This window comes from Bacillus rossius, chromosome 1 (assembly GCF_032445375.1).
Source record: "Bacillus rossius redtenbacheri isolate Brsri chromosome 1, Brsri_v3, whole genome shotgun sequence".
Lineage (NCBI taxonomy): Eukaryota > Metazoa > Arthropoda > Insecta > Phasmatodea > Bacillidae > Bacillus > Bacillus rossius.
The window spans coordinates 75,936,279-75,959,273 of NC_086330.1; the positions used below are offsets into that span (position 1 = coordinate 75,936,279).

The 22,995-nt window shown below is 38.7% G+C and overlaps 1 protein-coding gene across 5 annotated transcripts in view; it reads left to right on the top strand.

Moving 5' to 3' along the window:
* Positions 1–22,995, top strand: part of LOC134538005 (transducin-like enhancer protein 4) — a 237,887-nt gene that overhangs the window by 205,837 nt on the left and 9,055 nt on the right. For all 5 annotated transcript variants that reach the window (XM_063379005.1, XM_063379006.1, XM_063379012.1 and 2 more), the window contains 7 exons: positions 3,082–3,180; positions 6,130–6,183; positions 7,492–7,583; positions 8,033–8,389; positions 10,096–10,345; positions 19,618–19,797; positions 20,923–21,207. In XM_063379005.1, coding sequence (XP_063235075.1) covers positions 3,082–3,180; positions 6,130–6,183; positions 7,492–7,583; positions 8,033–8,389; positions 10,096–10,345; positions 19,618–19,797; positions 20,923–21,207 — 1,317 coding nt within the window. The remainder of the gene's footprint in view (positions 1–3,081; positions 3,181–6,129; positions 6,184–7,491; positions 7,584–8,032; positions 8,390–10,095; positions 10,346–19,617; positions 19,798–20,922; positions 21,208–22,995) is intronic.

The following is a 22,995-nucleotide window of genomic DNA, read 5'->3' on the forward strand; positions in this document are numbered from 1 at the left end:
TTTTTTTCGTGGGTGTCTTGTTGCTGTATGTTGTGTTTCGTGCTAGCATTGTTGACTGTTAGACTACGTATTTCTTCTTTTAAATAACTTATTTCCTTTTCTAATGATTCTGTATTAAGTGTTGTGTTTTCAATGTTGGCTTTGTACCTACTATTTCCTATTTCTATTTTTCTCAAGCATGATTTCATGTCATCTAACGTATGAATGTTTTGCAAAATCAACTTGTCCAAGACAGATGGTAAAAGTGACTTACACAAAATGTCCAAAATCTCTTCATCCTTCATATCTGCCTTATAGCGTTTTGCTAGGTACACTATATTTTCTACATGCAAGAGACTGCTTTCGTCTGTCTGTTGTCTTCGAGAGAGCAATTCTTGTCTGCGTCTATTAATTTTGTCTGGCGGCGTAAACAAGTCTTTTAATCTTTCGACCGTCTGTTGCCACGTCCTGTTTGAGTCCTGTACTGTCTGTAAGTTTTCATACGCCCTCTTGGCTGTACCTCGTAGATATAGTCCTAACCGCTGTAGTCGGTCCTGGTCTGTCCATCCGTTGATTTCTCCAATTGTATTGTAATTGTGTAGGAACTCTTCTATATCTTCGAACGCTTTGCCTTCGAATGTACCTATAGGTATTTGTGACTCTAGGAAAACTTTAATTGGTTGCTGTGCCATGTTATTATCGTATGTGTGTGTTTCCATGTGTTTGTCCTTTATGTCTACAGTGATCCTACCGTTGTCTTCCCCAGTTGACTTTCCTGAATCTATCTGGTTAAGAACGTCGTCATACTCTATGTCAGTGTTTTGTGTTGGTTCTACTCCTTGTGAAACAAGTTTACTGAGGAATGCTCGAGTAATACGTCTCCCTGTGTGATCTAACGGTTGTACCACCTCTGGATTAGTGGTAACAAGCTGCTGTGCTCGTGCGACTAACGAGTTAAAATCCTGTGTGGCATTTGTGTTTGTATCCTGACTCAGCCGTACTTGCGAGGCGCTAGCCTTGGAGCCGGGGCTTGCTGACAGTGTTTCAAACAATCGCTTGGCTGCACTTTTAATAGGTCGTGGTCCCTCGTCATTCGCCATATATTAACATTATAAACAAATTACACTCTTAATACTAGAGTTAGTATAAGCAAAGCAGCATAAAAGAGGTTAGTTTGCATGCAAATTTTATATAAGCACTATGTCTATTTAATAGGTGTGATAGGTCTGGCTACACCCGAAAAACAAAATATTACAGAAAAGGGTGGGTGGTGGGGTGATAAACTCGTAGCTCGCAGCAAGAGGTGGGAAACTTAAGGCGCCTCCACCATTGTTATGATTCAACCTTAAGATGATCTCAATTATTTACTATTCTAAGACAGGGTGATAGGGGGCTCAAGACTAACAATGAAAGACAGTTCAATATAGAGACTTGATTTAATGTCACGTACTATTATAGAGTTAGCGGTCACCAATTTAGACAATTATCGGGGAGCCTCGCTACCACACCTCGGCAGGTTCCTTACCCACGCTGTGCTGGGTCGCGCTCGCGGCAGGATCTCGAGACGGACTGCGGCGGCCGAGGACCACGGCGCTCCGTGGTTCCGGCGTCACGACTTCAGCCGTCCAGTCGCCGGTGACCAGAAGAAGCCCCTTCTCGACGGTGGCTGTCGTTTTTATTCTTCCGTCCGCGTCCGTGTTGATGTTCCGTGTTGTCCCTCTTTTCTTTCGCAGCGGCGGTCGGCCTTCGGCGACTCGCGTCGCTGTTTCGCTGGCGGTGTTGAAACTGCTGACACCTCGTGTTTGACTCAGGGCGAGCCTCGAAGCCGCTTGCCAGAGTGCTCAGAGCGAGTCATAACAAGGCGAAGTCATGGTATATTTACAAGGCTACATTACACACCAATCTTTGTGACCAGATTTGCAGTAGGTACATTACATAGTTCATAAGCCATTTTAGACCACCATATTATAAAAGGTTTTGGTTTAGTAATATTTGAAAATATTTACATAATATGATATTTTCTCACTAAAGCTATTGTGTTAAATGGAAATCAAGAAATATAATTTCACAACTAAGCTTTCTGAAGTTTGATTTGTAATTAACATATATGTCACAGTTAGGCCTTAGGGAAATATTTTCTCCAGAAATTTTAATTACCACAAAAGCTACATTTTATGTGTATGGTTTATTTTATGTTTGCTAACATTTTCATTTACATGCACATTTAAAGCTCAACAAACATTTCGTGATGTTAGAGCATGTACCAGTTTTGTTTGGGTTTTGACAGAAAAGAGCAACTTACGTATTTTAATCAAGCTAAGTGAGTTCTCTGAACCACAGTGTTTTAACTACGTCTGGGTTGTAGGAGATTCCGATACCATGAGTGGCGGGCGCAGGAGTGCGGCGAGGAGGTAGAGGTGATATATTCCCCTTTTCCCCGAAGTTTGGGGGGGGGGGGGTGGGGTGGAAACTTGCAAAATATCAGTGAAGGCAGTAGATATGTTATTTTTGGGTTATGCAAGTGTAGCTGTTACAACTACAATTTCAACCGTGTGAGAAGCCGCTTCGCCATACATCAGTGTTTATTGTCAATAGTAATTTAAGTTTTTTTAATACACATGTTCCAAGTTTATATTTTATTCCTTTTTTTTCAAATACCCCTAAAAAAATTCCTTATCTGCACTGGATGCTGTGCCATTTGCCAATATTTAATTTGTGTAAGTTTGACACCATAAACTGTTTAGCCATGTCTTATTTATAGAGCGTTATTACTCGCGAGTCTCACTACCAGAATCTGTGATTTTATATGGATTTTTTTAGAACATATTTACTATCAAAACCTTTTTACTTGACTTACTACATTGTGTTGCTGGAAGTTCATTCAGTTCCACTATGTCCACAAATATGTGATGTTTGCAATTTAGCAATCTCATTTTATAAACATTTCCTAGCAAAAAGACAGGACTTTGACCTAATGAATTTCAACAACCATGAACCCGAGATGTGTACTAAAAATGATACTGTGAAAGGAAGTGTATTTTTTAAAATTGTAATGTTTGTTGTCGGTGAAGGAAATGCTGTACGGCATGTGTGGTGTTGCAGAGGAACTCCATCTCGCCCGCCGAGCGGGAGAAGTACAGGCCGCGAAGTCCACCTGAGCCCGAGCACAAGAAGGTCAAGAAGGAGGAGAAAGACTGCCACGTGAGTCCTCGCTTCTTCTCATTGGACCAATGCCCCACTGCCTCGGAGCTTTTTCTGGAATGACATAGCGCTAACAAATACATTAGAATTCAATAACAGAAAGATCTATATTGTGAACACAGGCAAGCGAGCAACTAGTGACCTAGTGGCATGGCGTGACAAACACTTTTCAATGATATTAAAAAAACTTGAATTATTGGAGGTTAATTTTTACAATAAAATATAAAAAAATAGTTTTATAATGCGAAAGTAAAGTTTTGTTTTTACTATCATATTGTTAGTATCACACATTGAAACAAACACAATGTAAATACTTTACATATTTATATGCCATATATTGGACTGGTGTAATGACAATGGTAGATTTGTTGCACAAAAACCATGGAGCTGTTTTGTATTGGTTTCTAGTGCATTTGGCTTGAATGATATCTTCCCAAACTTTTATAATCGCACACCCAGTAAAGTAGTTTCATAGTTAAAAAAAATTGCCATTTTTTACTTACTACACTTACAGAGTAAACTACTGTTGTATGTCTGTTTGGTGTAAAAAAAAAATTGTAATGCAAATATTTCACTATATTTTACTATAGAAATTTGTGTCAAAAACCCAGTAAAATAATGGCGTAAGTTCTGTACAACACTGTTTTGCATTTTTTGTGTTATGACACTATTTTACTGGGTGTGCAAAACTTCTCTCACAGTACCATGGTTACTAACAGGCTACAGCTCATAACCAACGCTGTATGGGAGCAGACTAGTATCTAGTATTGTAGCTACCACAGTTCACAGCCACTTTCTTGGACAACTGTGTAAGGCTGTCTCTTACGGCATTAAATATAACATGGAAGCTTTTACTGAAAGATGTGGCTAAATATTCAAAATATCCGACATGACAAGGAATGGTCCCCCTCGTCACTCCTGGCCGGTGCAGTGTGTCCACATTCTGGGGAGTCAGGGAAAAGTCAGGGAAGTTAGTATTGGTCAGGAAATTAACTTGAAATCCAGAGGAAGTGAAGGTAATTTAAGGGGGGAAATGTCATGCTCTAGTCTGCCATCACCCAGACTGTGAATGCATTTTTTTTGAAGGGTGTTTTGGAGCATAGTCATTCAATCTATAATTGGCATATGCAAGGAAGATTCTGTTTGAACCAGGCCAGCCATGGGGATTGTAGAAGCTGGATTGTCTCCATTTCTTTCAGAAAATTGCAAAATAGTTGAGTTGTTTAACAGTAATTAGTCAGGAAAAAGTTGTAAACTTTTTCCTTGGTTAGTCAGGGAAAATCAGGAACATATGATTACAAATATGTGTAGACTTACAACTTAAATTATACCTACAGGCTGTGTCTTGAAACTTGTCTTATATTTGAAATTTCTCATCATTAGTACCAGTGCTACAATCAGGTATTGATAGGATTTTTGAGCTATCAGTTAAAGTGATATACTTGCATTGCACTATAGTATTTTTCTGTTTCAATGTCGATTATATAATGAAACCAGCTAACTGTCAGACTATGAATTCCTATTAATATATTTCAGGAAAATAACTGTGACATCTTGATTAACGTTCTTTTAAAAAGTCTAAATAATACTCATAGATGAATATTCAAACCTACTGCCAAAAACTAATCAAGAACAAACATGGTTAATTACTCTGAACTCCCAAGTATAGTTCCAACTATCGACCATTGCAAGTGGCCGTCTGGCGGATGGGAGCCCAAAGGGGCATAGGACATGTGTGATGTGTTTCAGTATAGATCAAAGCGGGGCCATCCCCCCCTTCCCCTTTTTCTCCTCCTGTGACGACACCCCCTGAATGGTGTCTGCCACCAAGTCGTGCACATTCAACAACTGCTGATTTCTGAAATCGCTTTCCGGGAAATCACTCTGATTGTCCGGGGGGGGGAACCCCCTCCCTCTTCCATTAGAACACTTAGCTAAATAGCTTTGATTCACAGGTTTCACCCCGACGCGTCCCCTAGACCGGCCGCGTGGTGCCAAGCTTGGACAAAAAGCGTGTTGCTGTAATGAGCAACAAGAATTAGTTCCTCCCCACCTCCCTCTCCAGCAGTCTGCTGTGCTCCACGCTGATTGGACTGTCTGCGCCTCTCTTCTTGTCGGCTGCTGGGAATCAGCGAGCAACAGTTAAAAACAAATGAAATAAGCTGGAACACAAGCGTACATTATTATGGATTACCTCTCTTCCCGGCTTCCTCCCCCCCCCCCCATGCCTCTCTGTGGTCCCGCCGTCCGTCGGCACTCGGTCCGCACTGCTAATTTCGCTGGGACAAAGCTTAGTGGATTTGCACCCTCTTCCCTTCTGAACCGGTTTATGTCCCCCCCCCCCCCCCTCCAATCCTGGCCTCATAATTGCATCAGATCGTGAAGCCTTTCACATTTGGTTTCTACCCTTCCACTGTGCCGACACAGAACCAAGTCGAGTTTAGCTATTGGAATTTTCAGTTACTTTTCCAGAATGTTTTATGAAATGAAACGCAACCCCTCATGTTGTATTTTCTATGAATTTTGTTCTGTTTCCACAACATAATGCAAATTCTGTGCTGTGAAACAGGTTACATAGCCTACAGTAGCAGATCAATGTTTTGTTCCTCAGGAACCACATCACTGCCTATTTTATTTGTGAATAATGATATAATGGCCTGTGTTGCTCAATTGCGGATGTGCCTACCTGTTGCTGGTTCTCCTCAAGTAGTGTTTGCCTGCTCTTGGTACCGATACATTGGAGAGTGCTTGTATCTGCAGTGACCATTGTGTCCTTGTTTTTATGTGTCGTGCCCACCATTAAAGTCCTCGGCTGTTGGTGGGCATGTAACAAATGCTTATAAGTAAATAAATAAAAATAAATATTTCAGTATTCTTGTGTTGGTGCTTGCCAGCAAGTGATGCATCAGTCTAGATACAATGGTTTTAATGCAATGTTTTAATTTCCAGGCCAGCGACGGAGAGAAGAGTGATCAGGACTTGGTTGTGGATGATGCGAGCGAGGTTAGTTGACAGTTCAATGTAATTTTACTTTCTCCTCATCTTTGGATTATCTCTTTCTCAAACAGAATTTTTATTTGGCCATTTTTTTTTGTGTATCCTTAGAAGCATGAGGATTTTTTTTTTTAATGGAATCATGATTTACAGACAAAAGTGTAGTAAGACAGTTGGTATAATCTTTGTAAAGTTATTTGTTCTCTATTTAAAGCTGTTCTTTAATCATCCTTGCAGTAGCATTAATGAATCATACAATTAAAACATTTACTGCCCTCAGCTCAGTTTATTTCGGGTATTAAATTTTTTTACAAGCTGGTGTTACGTTATTGTTGGTCAGAATGTAGAATTTTTTGTTCAAACATTCCTCTTGTGCATTTAATTCCTGGTACTTATCACCACAGTAGCCCAGAATGAAAACCAAAATATTGTTGCACATGGTGCACACAAATCAAAAACAACCAGATTACTTTCACATGAGTACTGATCTCAAATTTAAAGATTTAACTTTAAAAAAAAATATAAACAAATAGGTATCCGTCCTCATGAGCTGTCTTTGTTTAGCACCACCTATCTCTCTTTTTGGCTAATTTCAAATTGCTCTCCAGCTATCCAGCTAGCATATATTTACCCATTTTTGTCATGATAAGTTTTATAAATTTGTGTACAGACATAATAATGCTGTGTTTCATTATTTGGAATGCAAATATTACAATGTATTCAGTACATTCATCTCACTACGGTATAAATTTGCTTATTATTTTCTTTAATGTTTCGTCCAACGAGATGGCTAGATTTAGAACAACTCTTCCAGATTTTGTAATAATGTGACTGGTTCTGTTATGTTCATTCATGGTCCATCTGATCCATCATACCAAGAGTAAGGGGATTATATATATATATATATATATATCAGAACCAGTCACATTATATAAGTGTAGTCAGGTGTTTTTCTTTCAAGAAAATTATTTATAAGTCGGTATTAATAGAAGTGGTTCAAAACTAAAATATTTTTTTTATAGTGTAATTTTCATGTATATTTACAAGTTGCCATTCGTCTTCCAAAATATTACAAATACTCCATACCCCCAGGTCTAGGCCTTCCTTACAAACTATCTTATGGGTGCCCTTGAATTATTCCCATGTGGGGGAGGGTTGCAGTCTTGATCTCAGTTCCTGATAAACTCAACTTATTCGTAGCAACGTGGTGCAAAGTACATGGTGTAGCTGGGAGGCCCTGCAAGGCTTGGTTCCAGGGACACCTGGACAATGGAGCAAGTGCCGTGTGCTAATGTGGTGGTGCGTGCGTGTGTTCAGGACCCTGTGTCGCCTCCCAACGGAACAGCGTCACCTCGGGAGAACGGACTGGACAAGCTGGCGCCGAAGAAGGAGCACGTAGGACCGCACAGGTACGCTGGCAACTCTGACCGAGGCATGGCGACGCACGCTTTGGAAACATTCAGGGAAATTGAAAGAAAAGCTTCTGACATTTCTTGAAGCTGTACAATTTCATGCGAGCTGCACATACATCATCAGCTGTTTCAGAGGCTTCTAATAGGAAGGTTTTAAAGATTTTAAAGTAAATTAAATTCAGATTGGAGATTTTACACCCCTGTGACAAGGTTGTTACAGACGTTGAATGACGACGCAGCCAAAGTATCTTGGAGGAGGAATCAGCCATGGCCCATGTTAAGGAATAGTAATCTCAGCGTTTGCTCGGAGAGACTTGGTGACGGCCTGGCCGGGATCGGTACCGTGCCACGTGTCTCCGTAGTTTCACCGGGGGTGTGTCGACTGTGGAGTGCCATGTGGAAGCCGTGCTGCAGGCATGAGAGCGAGCTGGCGTGGTCTGTGGCAGCCCGCGCAGCGGCACCTCCTCCAACGCCAGTACCCCCTCCACCAAGAAGCTGGACGGCGACAAGCCCGCGACGCCCATCTCCAAGTCGGTGACGCCGACGAGCAGCGGCAGCAGCGGCGGCGCGGCGGGCGGCAGCGGCCTGAAGCCGGCGGCCAAGGCGGCGGCGCTGGCCCAGTACCCCCACTACCTGGGCGGGCCGGGGCCCCAGGACCTGCCCGGGGGCCCGTACGCCGCCCTCCACAACAACCTGGGCCCGCTGAACGCCTACCCCCGCCCGCCGCTGGCCGGCTACGACCCGCATGCCCAGATGAGGGCGCCGCTGGGGCCGGCGCTGGGCGGCATCCCGGGGGGCAAGCCGTGAGTGCCGTCAGTACTGGTGGCACTGCCCATCGCGCGGTTGCTTTATGTTTGCCAAAATATAACACAGTGAAGCCTCATTGATATGAATCCTTTTAACACAAAAATCCATTAATATAAAAATATTTTTACAATCCATAGAATTCACATAGTAGTTACAATGCTATACAAAAGTATGTTTATACAAAAGTATTTCTATTATGTAAAACAAAGTTGTTCTTGTTCCAAGGAGAGACGATTATATATCTAGTAAAGAATGGTTAGTACAAATATCCTTGAAAAATTTAAAGAAACAATGTGAAGTTTCAAATAAAATAATAGTTACTGTTGTCATTGCTTTGGTTCATTTTAGGCTGGGGGAAGAAAGCTTGCAATTTTTATTCTTGAGGTAATAATCTATACCTTTGCTTTATTCTTCTGTCTAAAATATTTTTAAGTGTGATACAAGAGAATTTTTTTTTTTTAATTCACTGGTGAAGTTGTCCTAAAATTGTATTTTACAATCTCTTAAAAAAAAAAAAAAATGGCGCATAATAAAATGTCTGCAAGTATTCACTTTATTTGGATTTAATTTAAAAATTATATAAAATATGTCATAAAATTTTGTAATAGTTTGGTTGATATAAACCTCGTTATTGCAAAGTGACAAAATTATGGTCCCTTTAGGTTTGTATGATTGAGGTTTGACTGTACTGAAGAGTTCTGAGCATTCTAAAATAAATTGTACATGTGAATCCTTGAAGAGTCCTTGACATGTCTTTGAAAATATTGAAAATACAATAAAAATATCTTTAAGGTCAAACAACAAAGTTATTTCAGGTTTTGGGCAGCACTTTCAAAATGAACTGCTGAAAAAAATACCTGCCTGTTAACAAGGCATGGAATAGAATTCTAAGACTCAACTTCTTTTAGAAAAAAAATCTGTGTTTGATTTTAGTGGTCACTTAAAATGATTGAATGTCAGTTATAAATATCAGAATAATATTTACCATGATATCACGGTTTTTATATCTCCAACAATGTGAATATTTCGCCCTGCTTGATGCATGCCTACGGGTTGCTAGGTCCGAGACAATGCTATTCAGCCATTCCGGCTGTTCTATTGGCCAATCTTAGGTCAGTAATGGTGCTGTGAGAAGAAAACATTGCATTCATTGCAGAAAATTTTTCATTCTGCTTATGCGAATACTTATGAAAACTTTTAATTTTTTTTTTTTTTTTTCAGTTGAAAAGACATTAAATTCTGAAAATTATACTCTTGATATGATGTTTGTTGGAACAGGTCTATAAAGGCCCCATTGTTAGTTAATTCATTTTCTGATCATTACTAACGTTGAAGGGCTAGTCCTTTTAATTTATCATTATAGCTTCTTTGCATTTTACATTTCATCACACACTTCGTATCCAGATATTTTTTACTATCTCGACAAGATGCATTTTACCACCATGAGCTAAGTTATATATATATCTATCTCATGACAAAACTTAATGACAAAACATAAAACGAAAGAGAGCTTCTGTGATAAATGTACAGCAGTAGCTCTTAAATTATGAAAGGGACAAGAAAATGAAACAAGCAACATGGTACGTGATGGATATTCGAACATAGTTGTTTGCGGTTTTGAGCAGGAAAGACTGTCTGAACTGCAACGTGCGCAGTTGCTAGTCCATGCTGCGTGACGCTGACGCGAGCCGTGTGGTTCCAGAGCCTACTCGTTCCACGTGAGCGCGGACGGGCAGATGCAGCCAGTGCCGTTCCCGCCCGACGCGCTCATCGGGCCGGGCATTCCGCGGCACGCGCGGCAGATCAACACGCTGAGCCACGGCGAGGTGGTGTGCGCGGTCACCATCAGCAACCCCACCAAGTACGTCTACACGGGCGGCAAGGGCTGCGTGAAGGTGTGGGACATCAGCCAGCCCGGCTCCAAGAGCCCCGTGTCGCAGCTCGACTGCCTGGTACGTGTTCTCGCAGAGTTCCACCTCACTTTATGTAATGAAATCCTCCAGTTCACAAATACCATCAAATCATTAGTTTTTTAAGGATTCAATATTCGAGGAAAAAGATTCCAAGGAAAATATTGGAGGAAATAAAGTAAATTAAATAATTTGACACTGTTGACCTCTGAATTTTATTTACTAGGCCAGTTTTTTTTCGTAATACCTAGCCTGTTAACGTGTTAACATTCCACAAGGTATTGTACCTTTAACATGTAGTTATAATAATAAAATACAATACATATTGATTCTGAACTCTTAATGTGTGAAACATCCATGTAAAGTGGAGAATGTTTCAACACCATAGTTAATATTCTTATTTTCGTGTACATTAGTTTATTTTTAAACCATGATATCTAGATTCCGATTTGAGGGTTATATTCAAGGTTCTCTCTGGGATTCAAATTTGAGATTTGGATTCAAGAAAATTGTGATTTGACATTGATTGATAGGGGCTGGAAAACTTACTATCTTGCTATAGATGCAATTATATATATTTTTTGCTAATTTAGAATTTAAATGTTTTTTTTTGTTCATTTCCACATACATAATGCTATTTTAGCTATTTTTTTTTAATCAGTTGCACTTTATCATCTCAATTAGTTTAAAATGTCAATTTGTAAAATATCCTTTATAAAAAGCCAAAACTGCTACACATTTTTTAATGGTTTCCAAAATTATTACATATACAATATTTGTTTCACACTTAGAAAGAAACAAACGTCTACTTGACTTTGGGACTTTGTGACATGACTCTTGACGCCCCCGTAAGCCCCAAGGGAGCGCCGCAAACCGCGAACAACTGCCGGGAATTACCTGGTATAGTGTATCGCCATCCGACATATCAGAAAAATAGGTTACGGCACACAGTTCACCAAACCTCTCGGCATTCAACAAGGGTATAAAAAAATCAGGGCTTAATTTAAACAGCGAAAGAAAAGGGATTTGCTTGAGAAAGCACAACTTTTGTGGCAAGTACGACAAAACATTATTTATTAATCTGAACCTCTGAATTCAAACTATTACAAGCATTAAAAGAATATAAGCATTCGCCGGTACATATTAACTAAATCGGGCCCGATGCTATAAACTATCTATATATATATATATATATATATATATATATATATATATATATATATATATATATATATATATATATATATATATATACACACACACACATATTCATACCCAGCACATGATAAGGAAATATAAAAATACCCTAAACTTAACATCAGTTACAATAGACACCTTATAGTGATTTAAAATCTCTGATAAACCAAGTTCAAGCTAGTTAACACCTTCCTTGTTACGCGACGTGCTCAAGTGTTCGGGGGACGGGTACCCTTAAAACGTTCAACGCGAGTCTCTACCATTTGAATTTCATCATAAGTTTCAATTATTTACTTCACGTGTCCATATCATAAAGTTGTTAAATGTAGCTGGGGAAAAACAGACCTCCGACGTAAAATAACACTCTCAGGCTTGACGTAATTATTTCTGCCACCAATCTCTTGCAGCATAACCCCGTTGCACAAGGGGAATCACAAGAGAAGTCACTCACGTATCGGCTCGTCGTCTCCGTTGGATTAGCGAATCCTCGCTAAACCCCACTGGTCCTCAGGCCAGTCGGTGCTGACGGCTATACTAGCCGGAAGGAGCCTCGTTCCGCCGCGATAGTACCGCGACTCTCTTCTTGACGAGCTTTACAGTTACTCTTGCACACAGATACCAACGAGTTATTTTGCTGCCCAAGCCGGCCCCACACTCGCAAAAGTCATTTTTTTTTTTGCGAGGCCGCTTGCGCGGACCACCTCACACACCGGCCCGTCGTCCAGAACAGCTCATCGCCTGCCTCCCCTCCCCTCCTTCAAAAAAAAGGAGGGGAAAAAGTCTGTCTCCCTCGCGCGCATGCGCGCTGTGCTCGTGATTTGTTTCATTTTACCCCGATCACCACTTGTCCAACTTTGCTATGTCGCATTAATAATTAAAATAGTTTTATACAAATGCAAATATATAACTACATTATAAATATAACTAATAAACACAATTATTTAATGATATTCTCACTAACTGTTACCAGGTGCTCTCGGGCGACACTAGCGCTGAAAAACGTTACCAATATTACAAAAATACCGCCGTACGGATAACACCAATACTCAAATAAACTATACTAAAGGAAAACTATAATATAAACTTCCTTTTAATTTCCTTGTAAAACGGTACCCCGAGAAAAGGGGTACAATATCCCCCCCAAAAAAAAAAATTTTAAAAATAAAACTAAGGTAATAACAATTTCTTTGGGCAGGTACCAATAAAAACATAGAATAAAACATTTAAACACATATAGAAGGGAATAAATCACAGCCTTAGAAACAGATTGCGGAAAATTTCTCAAAAACACGAGTCAAGAGACATGATAGAACACACACTGAATAGAGTGGTACCTCACTCCGAAAGCTAAACTAAACCTACCCCAAAATTAAGCCCTAAAAAAAATTACCAAAAACTTATAAATAACAAAAACGTACGGCGTATACCATACAACCATACCACTATATGAGCACTCTTTACAATCTCTAAAACGTAATTACCAACAAGACTAAACCCTAATAACTTAATGACAAAAACGTACGGTATGTACCTTACGCCTTACATTCCTGCCCCTTTTTTTCTTCTTCATCACGGGCTTTGAAACAAGACCTTTTTCCATGACCTCTCCTCCCACAGTAATCGCATACTAACCCCCTTCCCTTTTCCGGCCATTCTGCTTTAAAGTGACCTGGTTTTCCACACCTAAAACAGCTCCTAGGCCCTTTCTGCCCCCCTTCCTCCAAGCCCTTAACATATTGGTTTGGAAGCCTACTACCACCCATGCGTTCAAAATCTGTCTTAGCACCCCATAAATTATCAATTTCAACTGCCCACGTAAATAATTTCCCAGTGCCCTTTGGTTTTCCTACAAAAGCACACTCCCTTCTCACCTCGGGGCGCATGTTTTCTACTACTGTTTGCACCATATCTCCCTCGCTCAACCCGAGACCAAAAACTTTACTCATGCTACTCACATTCTGCACAAATTCTACCATGCTCTCGTGAGCTTTTTGGAACCGGTACACATGCTGTTTTTCAAGACACAGTTTAACTCGTCGGGGGCACATATTTTCCCACAATAATTCCTTCGTTCTTTCCCAACTGCTATTTTCCACTGCACACTGACTCAAAACATTTCGGGCCACTCCCGAACACCTCCCTGCTAGGCATTTTATCAAATAGCTTTGGTCTTCAAAAAGTTCGACGTCAACCATTTTATCAACCTCACTACAAAAGGGTATTAACTTACTGGGGTCCCCCTCATGTAACACTGGCAAACCTTTAATGCTGTCCAAAATCACCTTTTTTTCTATTTGACCTAACAGGTCTATTTTCCCGTGAATCCCAGCTGTAGTCCTCGATATCCCTTCCGCGGAAATGACTCCTACCTCTCTTTCCTTCAAGAATTCGGAAAACGTTTTTCGTAACTCGTCAATACCCACCTCGGCGTTTACGGCTAAACCCGCAGCTTGAACGTTACTTAGTAACTCGGGCTTAGTCAGCTTATAGATCCAGCTAACAGGCATCATTGAAATTACGCCAATACCAACCACAACCGCTATGCTTAGCCACAAGCAAATCCCAGAAGCAGAGTGGCGCATTTGACGCCCCCGTAAGCCCCAAGGGAGCGCCGCAAACCGCGAACAACTGCTGGGAATTACCTGGTATAGTGTATCGCCATCCGACATATCAGAAAAATAGGTTACGGCACACAGTTCACCAAACCTCTCGGCATTCAGCAAGGGTATAAAAAAATCAGGGCTTAATTTAAACAGCGAAAGAAAAGGGATTTGCTTGAGAAAGCACAACTTTTGTGGCAAGTACGACAAAACATTATTTATTAATCTGAACCTCTGAAATCAAACTATTACAAGCATTAAAAGAATACAGTAGAACCCTGTTATAATGTTTTTCAAGGGAGCACAAGAAAAAAACATTATAAGCAGGAAAACGTTTTAAGCAGGAAATTTCAATTTAGCTCTTAACAATGTTTGAGCTTTGTACCAATGGACTCACCAAGCTATGTAAACAACTTTAATGTTAAAACCAGAGATAGTATACTTGATACATGAATTTTCTGAAACAAGCCAACAATTTTTCAACTTCGTTTTGTTCCCTGGTTAAATTTTGTTTGTCTTTAAAGATACACTGCCACATTTTTTGTAAAATTGTCTCACGATTCATGATGACAACATTAAGAGTGAGAACGTCTACTCCTTCGCCACCTGAAAATGTTTAATTTTGGGATTCCTACGTATGAATGAAAAAAATAATTATTTGTAAGCAATAGAAAACACATTTAGTTATGCCCTCGCTCAATGGTTGGCAACTTAAATATCGTAGGACTATGTACGTGCATCTGAATACCCACTGGAATGGCAAGGAAGAGAAGAGTTGACTAAGGGTGCCAACTGACACGTAACTATGAACATTGTGTACCTTCAGTATATTGCCTAAAATTGTATTTTAACAAACTTCTTGTATTGTATGGCAGTGATTGTAAACATAAACATACATAAAGGAAACTTTTTATCGTAAGTGTTGGAATAATTTGATTTTAAAACATTTTTTCCCCATTTATGGAATGTTAGAAAGCAAACATTATAAGCAGGAATATACACTATTTATGAACGTTATATGCAGGAAATAAATACATTGTCCTTATGGGGGAAATATTGGGACTTTAAAAATATGACATTATAAGCAGGAAAACATTATATGCAGGAACATTATAACAGGGTTCTACTGTATAAGCATTCGCCGGTACATATTAACTAAATCGGGCCCGATGCTATAAACTATATATATACAGGAAAGCACCAGTACAACGAACTTCAGTTAAACGAACACTTCACTTAACCGAACTCATTGTTTGGTCCCGCCAAAAACGTATATAATAACCTTGAATTTTATTTCATCTTAACGAATTTTACGACGGTCCGTTTCTTCGTGAAACAAAAATATTCACTTGAACGAACAACCTTGAGGCAAATTATGAAAAAAATTACCATCCAAAAACTTGTTCTTTATTTTTAATTTTCTTATTCAAACGTAACAGCGTGTACGTAAACAAAAACAATAACGGAACTAGTATGTGTGCGCACGTACTATCGAAATTAGTTGATTAATTCTTGTGTTTTGAAATAATATTGGAATGGTATTACGTCCGTTGTACGATAAAACTAGTACATATTCTCGGATTTTTCGTTTTTTGGCTACTTACATTACGATAATTTTTGTACGGTACTTTGGCTAACCTGTGTTTTAATTTATTTTTTTCATCACAGTCCATAGTGTTTTAGTCGTGTCTACAGGCGTGAAATTTTTTACGTTTTTAAATAGTGTTGTGTTCTTCAGTGCCGGTTGTAGAAATGAAGCGTGTGACAGAACAAAAGTGTATATGGGGGATAAAAAAAATAACGCAATTCATCAAAACTTTCGACCTAAGACCTAACTATTCAAAAGAATGACGATGCTTGTTGTCTTCAAATGTTTTGGAACACCATGCGTTTTGTAATGTATGCACGTGTGACTTCGATTGCACACGTTGGAAGGGATGACTGTAGAGGGCACATTGAATTAAAGAAACATGCGGAATATTTTATAGTCATGACGAGCAATAAATCCATATCGTAGTTTTTTCGCTACATCTGAAGAAACGAAAGTAACTAACGCAGAGTTATTGTTTACAAGTTCTGTTGTTTGTTTATAAGACAGTTCTTATCCAACCAGGATAAAAGAAGCAAATAAAAAGACAATTGTTCAAAAGTATAACTTTGCATACTTTGAATTGAAGGTTGAAAATTTCCTGTAAAATTATTGACATTTCTTACATATTCAGATGATTGTATTGTTCAAATCGTTTTTTTTTCTTTGATTCATTAATTATCATTGTATTCATATGCATAGGCCTACATTTTTCATTTTTTTTGCATATTATTGTCCTTATTTTATCTTGTGTGTGTCATAATTCCTCAGGAAAAATTTATTGTGCATGATTTACATGTACTTTTTCCATATAATTGTCATTACTGATGGGTGTGATTTGAGGTTGGCAGCTCTGCCTACAATGTGTCTCCTGACCATAGACAAAGCATCAGCAGAAAGTATGTGAACAGGTTTTTCAAGCGGCCATAGACTAATGACTGAGATACTGAACCTTAGTACACTTAAGGTGTTTCATGTGTTTATCGGTATACATATTTATAACAATGCTTATGTTTCAGTATAAAGAACTTCAGTATAACAAACTCAACTATTTTTTGGTCCCTTCATGTTCTTTATAGTGAAGCTTTCCTGTATATATATTCATACCCAGCACATGATAAGGAAATATAAAAATACCCTAAACTTAACATCAGTTACAATAGACACCTTATAGTGATTTAAAATCTCTGATAAACCAAGTTCAAGCTAGTTAACACCTTCCTTGTTACGCGACGTGCTCAAGTGTTCGGGGGACGGGTACCCTTAAAACGTTCAACGCGAGTCTCTACCATTTGAATTTCATCATAAGTTTCAATTATTTACTTCACGTGTCCATATCATAAAGTTGTTAAATGTAGCTGGGGAAAAACAGACCTCCGACGTAAAATAACACTCTCAGGCTTGACGTAATTATTTCTGCCACCAATCTCTTGCAGCATAACCCCGTTGCACAAGGGGAATCACAAGGGAAGTCACTCACGTATCGGCTCGTCGTCTCCGTTGGATTAGCGAATCCTCGCTAAACCCCACTGGTCCTCAGGCCAGTCGGTGCTGACTGCTATACTAGCCGGAAGGAGCCTCGTTCCGCCGCGATAGTACCGCGACTCTCTTCTTGACGAGCTTTACAGTTACTCTTGCACACAGATACCAACGAGTTATTTTGCTGCCCAAGCCGGCCCCACACTCGCAAAAGTCATTTTTTTTTTTGCGAGGCCGCTTGCGCGGACCACCTCACACACCGGCCCGTCGTCCAGAACAGCTCATCGCCTGCCTCCCCTCCCCTCCTTCAAAAAAAGGGAGGGGAAAAAGTCTGTCTCCCTCGCGCGCATGCGCGCTGTGCTCGTGATTTGTTTCATTTTACCCCGATCACCACTTGTCCAACTTTGCTATGTCGCATTAATAATTAAAATAGTTTTATACAAATGCAAATATATAACTACATTATAAATATAACTAATAAACACAATTATTTAATGATATTCTCACTAACTGTTACCAGGTGCTCTCGGGCGACACTAGCGCTGAAAAACGTTACCAATATTTCAAAAATACCGCCGTACGGATAACACCAATACTCAAATAAACTATACTGAAGGAAAACTATAATATAAACTTCCTTTTAATTTCCTTGTAAAACGGTACCCCGAGAAAAGGGGTACACTCTTTATATTCTTACTTTGGAGTTTGTGTGGGACACATGCAGATGTATAATTACATTATTTTTATTTATGTTTGTCACTTAAGATTTCAGTTAATACACAAACAAAACATGTTCACTATCTTTGCAACAAATTGTTTTTCATCTCTTGGGTGGTTGGCTAACAAAATGAACACTCTCTTGCATTTTTCTTCAGCACGAGTGTCAGGTAAACCACAGCAGTGTTACAGGTGCTTGGCATTCCCCAAGTATTGCACTTGACCCTTGTGGGGACCTTTTAGTTATTGTAGTTTTCTACACTGGTTTTCGTAACCACTGTGATTCGTGATATTGCCATGTGTCTGTGATGCAGCCAAGTAACATGTAACCCAACTAACCCGGTTGATCTGTGAATTACCGTGAATTAAACCTGCGACTTAATGTTTGCTAGCATATTGCAATACCAATTTTTTTTATAAGTAAAATCAGCATTAGTTTTTTTAATGTTTTACTATAGAAAGGCTTGAAAAAATTCTTGATTGTACAAAAATGAAATAATGTGTTATTTATATGTATGAATATTTATTTTTCAAACATTTAGAATGTAATTATTAAGGGTTATTAAAGTTGCATTAAAAATGCTAGTTTCACAATAATAGATGTTAATTTGTAAAATTATAGATATTAATTTTTGCAGCCCTTAGTAATTGCTTTATATATGTCAAAGATATTTTTTCTTAACAAGGTACATAATTTAAAACTAAAAAAATGGCATGTGCATTTTAGTGTATCTTTCAGCGACAGTGGAAAGGTTGTTAACATGTGTGTTTAAGCCTTTCAGTTCATTACCTTCATGATAAACTACAGGTATAGAAAATGTGGAAAGCCTAGTAAAGATAGGAAAAATATTGTAAGGTCACATGAAACAATCACTTGAAACAGTTAGAAAATATAAACATTAAAACAAAAAAAAAAGATCATTGGATCCATAAATTTCTTTATTTGCAATAGGTGTTAGAATAATAATTGGTATTATGAGAGATATTAATATTAAATGAAGTAAAAATTGTACTGTGTAAGATTGAACAAACATTATACATTTTGGTTTAAAACAGGAAAACCTTTTGTGTTTTGGTGTGTTCATAGTTGAAATAGCAACTTTATAGTTTTTTATTTTATTTTTAATTTTTAAAAAAAGTTCCTTTTTAGTTAGGGATGTCCAGTTCAAATATTCTTCCTTCTAAATGACACAAATATTTAGGCCCCTGCTCTTCTACCTTCATTGTCAAGACTAAATTCATGTAAAATTTTTGGGGCATCTAGCTTACTACTGACCTTAACATAATCTGGCAACCACTTGACAGAAAAAAGACCCAGTTAGGTCTCATGATCATGTCCTATATTTTGGGGCAAGATTACAGTCAATTAAAGCAGTGTCCATCCACCATCTGTCCATCCATCAACACGCCGAGCGATTCACAATGATTCGCACATCCTTCATGATATTTTTATACTTGGATGCAGCCAACTAACTATTAAGTCTTGAATTTTTAAGAAAATTTTTTCCTGTAAGGATTAACCAGTTTGACGATCATGTACGCTAAGCATTTATAAATTATTAAACAAACTCAAAAATATTTATTTAAATATATTTTTGAGTTACTATATATTATTAATTACTTTTGTGCATAAGAAATTTTTTTTCATGGAAATTGGATTTTGAAATTCTGCAATGAGCAAGACCGTGGGACATTAGACAGCCCTGGCCTGAAATGGTTCTTTCTCTTCCCAGCAAAGGGACAACTACATCCGCTCGGTAAAACTCCTCCCGGACATGAGGACGCTGATCGTAGGCGGAGAAGCTAGTAACCTGAGCATATGGGACCTGGCCTCTCCCACGCCCCGCATCAAGGCTGAGTTGACGTCAAGCGCACCCGCCTGCTACGCTCTCGCCATCAGCCCCGACTCCAAGGTATGCTGCAGGTGGAGTCCCAGGAGTTTGGTGTGGTCGTGCGGTAAACAGCCTCAACGCCAAACTTCGCATCGCTCACCACGCCACATTACACCAACATGCGCTCTGAGGAAATTCACACAAATACTGCAAAATTTTTAATTAATGTGTCAAAAAAATTTAATTTTTCCAACTTGTTGGTTTTTAATTTAAGATTTTTTTTTGGACAGGCACCATTGCTGGCGTGTAAAAAAATAAAAATAAAAAAACTTTCAGTCAATCTTTTTCATTGCCAGAACCAATCAAATAATCCTTTTTTTTTTTTTTTGTTTTGGATAATTCTGAAAGAGAGTTAATGAAATAAACCTTTTTTAAGATTTTTAGTATTAATTATTCAGCATTTATTAAATCTGCAAATGCTTGTGCAAAACAACAGAATACCAGACTCTCTTTTATGTCAAAATGTAAGTTCCCACCTAATGTAAAATGTAGTAGAGTACATGTGTCTACTAACCAATACATGAATACACACATGTTCAAATTTCATGACAGGATTCTTGTGCTCAATACCTAATTGAACCTAATGTTGTGTTTGGAAAGATGGAGGCACCATGTATGTGGGTGGAGGGGGAACTAATGTTTCTGGGTAAGGGGGGGGTAATTGATGTTTCTGGTTGAAAGGTCACCGATGATTGCAGGAAGAGTGGGGCATCTATATTTGTAGGAAGCGGGAGGCACCAGTGTTAATGGGAATAGGGAGCCACCGATGTTTGCAGGAAGAGAGAGAGCCACCGATGTTTGTAGGAAAAGGGCACCGCTGATGTTTGTGGTTAGAGGAGGGCACTGATGTTTCTGGGTAAGGGGGGAATTGATGTTTCTGGTTGAAAGGTCACCGATGATTGCAGGAAGAGTGGGGCATCTACATTTGTAGGAAGCGGGAGGCACCAGTGTTAATGGGAGTAGGGAGCCACCGATGTTTGCAGGAAGAGAGAGCCACCAATGTTTGTACGAAAAGGGCACCTCTGATGTTTGTGGTTAGAGGAGGGCACTGATATTTCTGGGTTAGGGGGGAACTGATAATGTTTGCACGAAGAGGAGGCTCCTGTGTTTGGTTGAAGGGTGACAGTGTCGGTGGGCCTGGTGCAGGTGTGCTTCAGCTGCTGCTCGGACGGCAACATCGCGGTCTGGGACCTGCACAACCAGACGCTGGTGCGGCAGTTCCAAGGCCACACGGACGGCGCCTCCTGCATCGACATATCTGCCGACGGCACGAAGCTGTGGACGGGCGGCCTGGACAACACGGTGCGGTCCTGGGACCTGCGCGAGGGCCGCCAGCTGCAGCAGCACGACTTCCTCTCGCAGATCTTCTCCCTGGGCTACTGCCCCACCGGCGAGTGGCTGGCCGTGGGCATGGAGAACTCTAACGTGGAGGTGAGTGTCTCCCCGTTACAATTACTATGCACACATTAGACAATATTTGTTTTTACAACATTAAAAAAAATTCTTATTTTTTTTAAACTTGTGTGCTGCATGGGTACTTGTCAACATATGGATCAATCTACCTATATTGTATCAAATCTCTAGTAGCACTTTGACACAACTACTGCTTTCCCAGTGCAAACAGTGCAAACACAGAATGCTGATACAGCACTGACAATATGTAAGAAATAATGCAGGAACTAAATTGTTATGGGTAGGGACAATATTAAATGATGAATTGCGATAAAGCCAAAATTACACCGAAAAGTTGGTCAGTACACAATATAACGCTGAAATGCAAGTTAATTCACCATAAAGCAATGAAATGCAACAAAAAATCATGAAATTAATTAAGCATATAAGATGAACACTCGACTCATATTAAAAAAACATTATCTTTTAATATATTAAATTCAATGAATGTAAATTAATTAGCATGGAGTTAGTACCAAAATGTATGTACTAAATAAGATTAGGAAAAATTTGCTTTTTTTATATTTTAACTAATTTTTACATTACACCATTGCTACATTTCTCAAATGCACAATATACTCGCTGATTTATTTGTATTGTTTCCAGTAGTTTTATATGTTTATTACACAATATTATAGCGTTAAAGTGCATCATGTATCAAGTCAAAATGATACTATTTTGATTAAGTATCATTGAACAAGTAAGTGTTGTATTTGTTAGAAATGGCGCTATATTTATGAATAAATAGTTTATTAATAATATAAACAATATCACCGAAAGCTCCTGTTGTAAAAACAAAAATTGTGCTAAAAATGAAATTATATAATCTTGTCTCTAATTATAGGGGATTATTTAATTTCCCCCTCCCTAGTTCCAACTGAAAATTTTAATCTTGATCACCATTTTTTCTAGACAGACAATTTGATTCGTAGAAAAATTTTCCTCTTTAGTTTGATGAAACAAGTAATCAATGTGTGTGGTTTTATTCAGTTCAAATGTTCTTCCTTCCAAATGATAAAACTATTTTGGCTACTTATCTTCTCCCTTAATTGTCACGAATAAAGTTTCATGTAACATATTTTTGGCAGCTAGCTTACCACTTACCGTACATAACCTGGCAGCTGCATGAAAAAAAAAAATCCAGCTTCGTCTCATGATCAAGCCCTATATTTTGGGGCAAGATTACAGTTGGATAAAGCTGGACTCACAATGATTCGCTGTGTCCGTCTGCCACCTGTTCATCAACAAGCCAAGAGATTCACAATGATCCATACATCCGTCATAATATTTTTCTACCCGGTTGCTACTAATAAACTATTAAGACTTAAATTTTTTGGGAAAATTTCTCTTGAAAAGTTTTACCAGTTTGATGATCATGTATGCTAAGCACTTATAAATAGGGACACAATTATAAGGTGAATTGTGATAAAACCGAAATAACACTGAAAAGCAAGTCAAAACACCGCACTGAAATGCAAGATGTCGTGGAATTAAGCAGCATTTAACCAAAACTTAATAAAAATTGTAAAGAAAAAAATTATCTTTTAATGTTTGAAATTAAGTGAATATAGTTATATCCGGACAAAAAATTGAATCAATACCAGAAACAATAATTTTATATGTTTTATTGTACATCCCTTATTGTCACTTTTTAACCACAAATGCTCGTTAATTTAGTTTTATTGTTTTGAATTTATTGGCTTTAGACCAATTTATCACAAATTATTTATCATAAAAATACAGTATATAAATTTAATTCTTATTTTG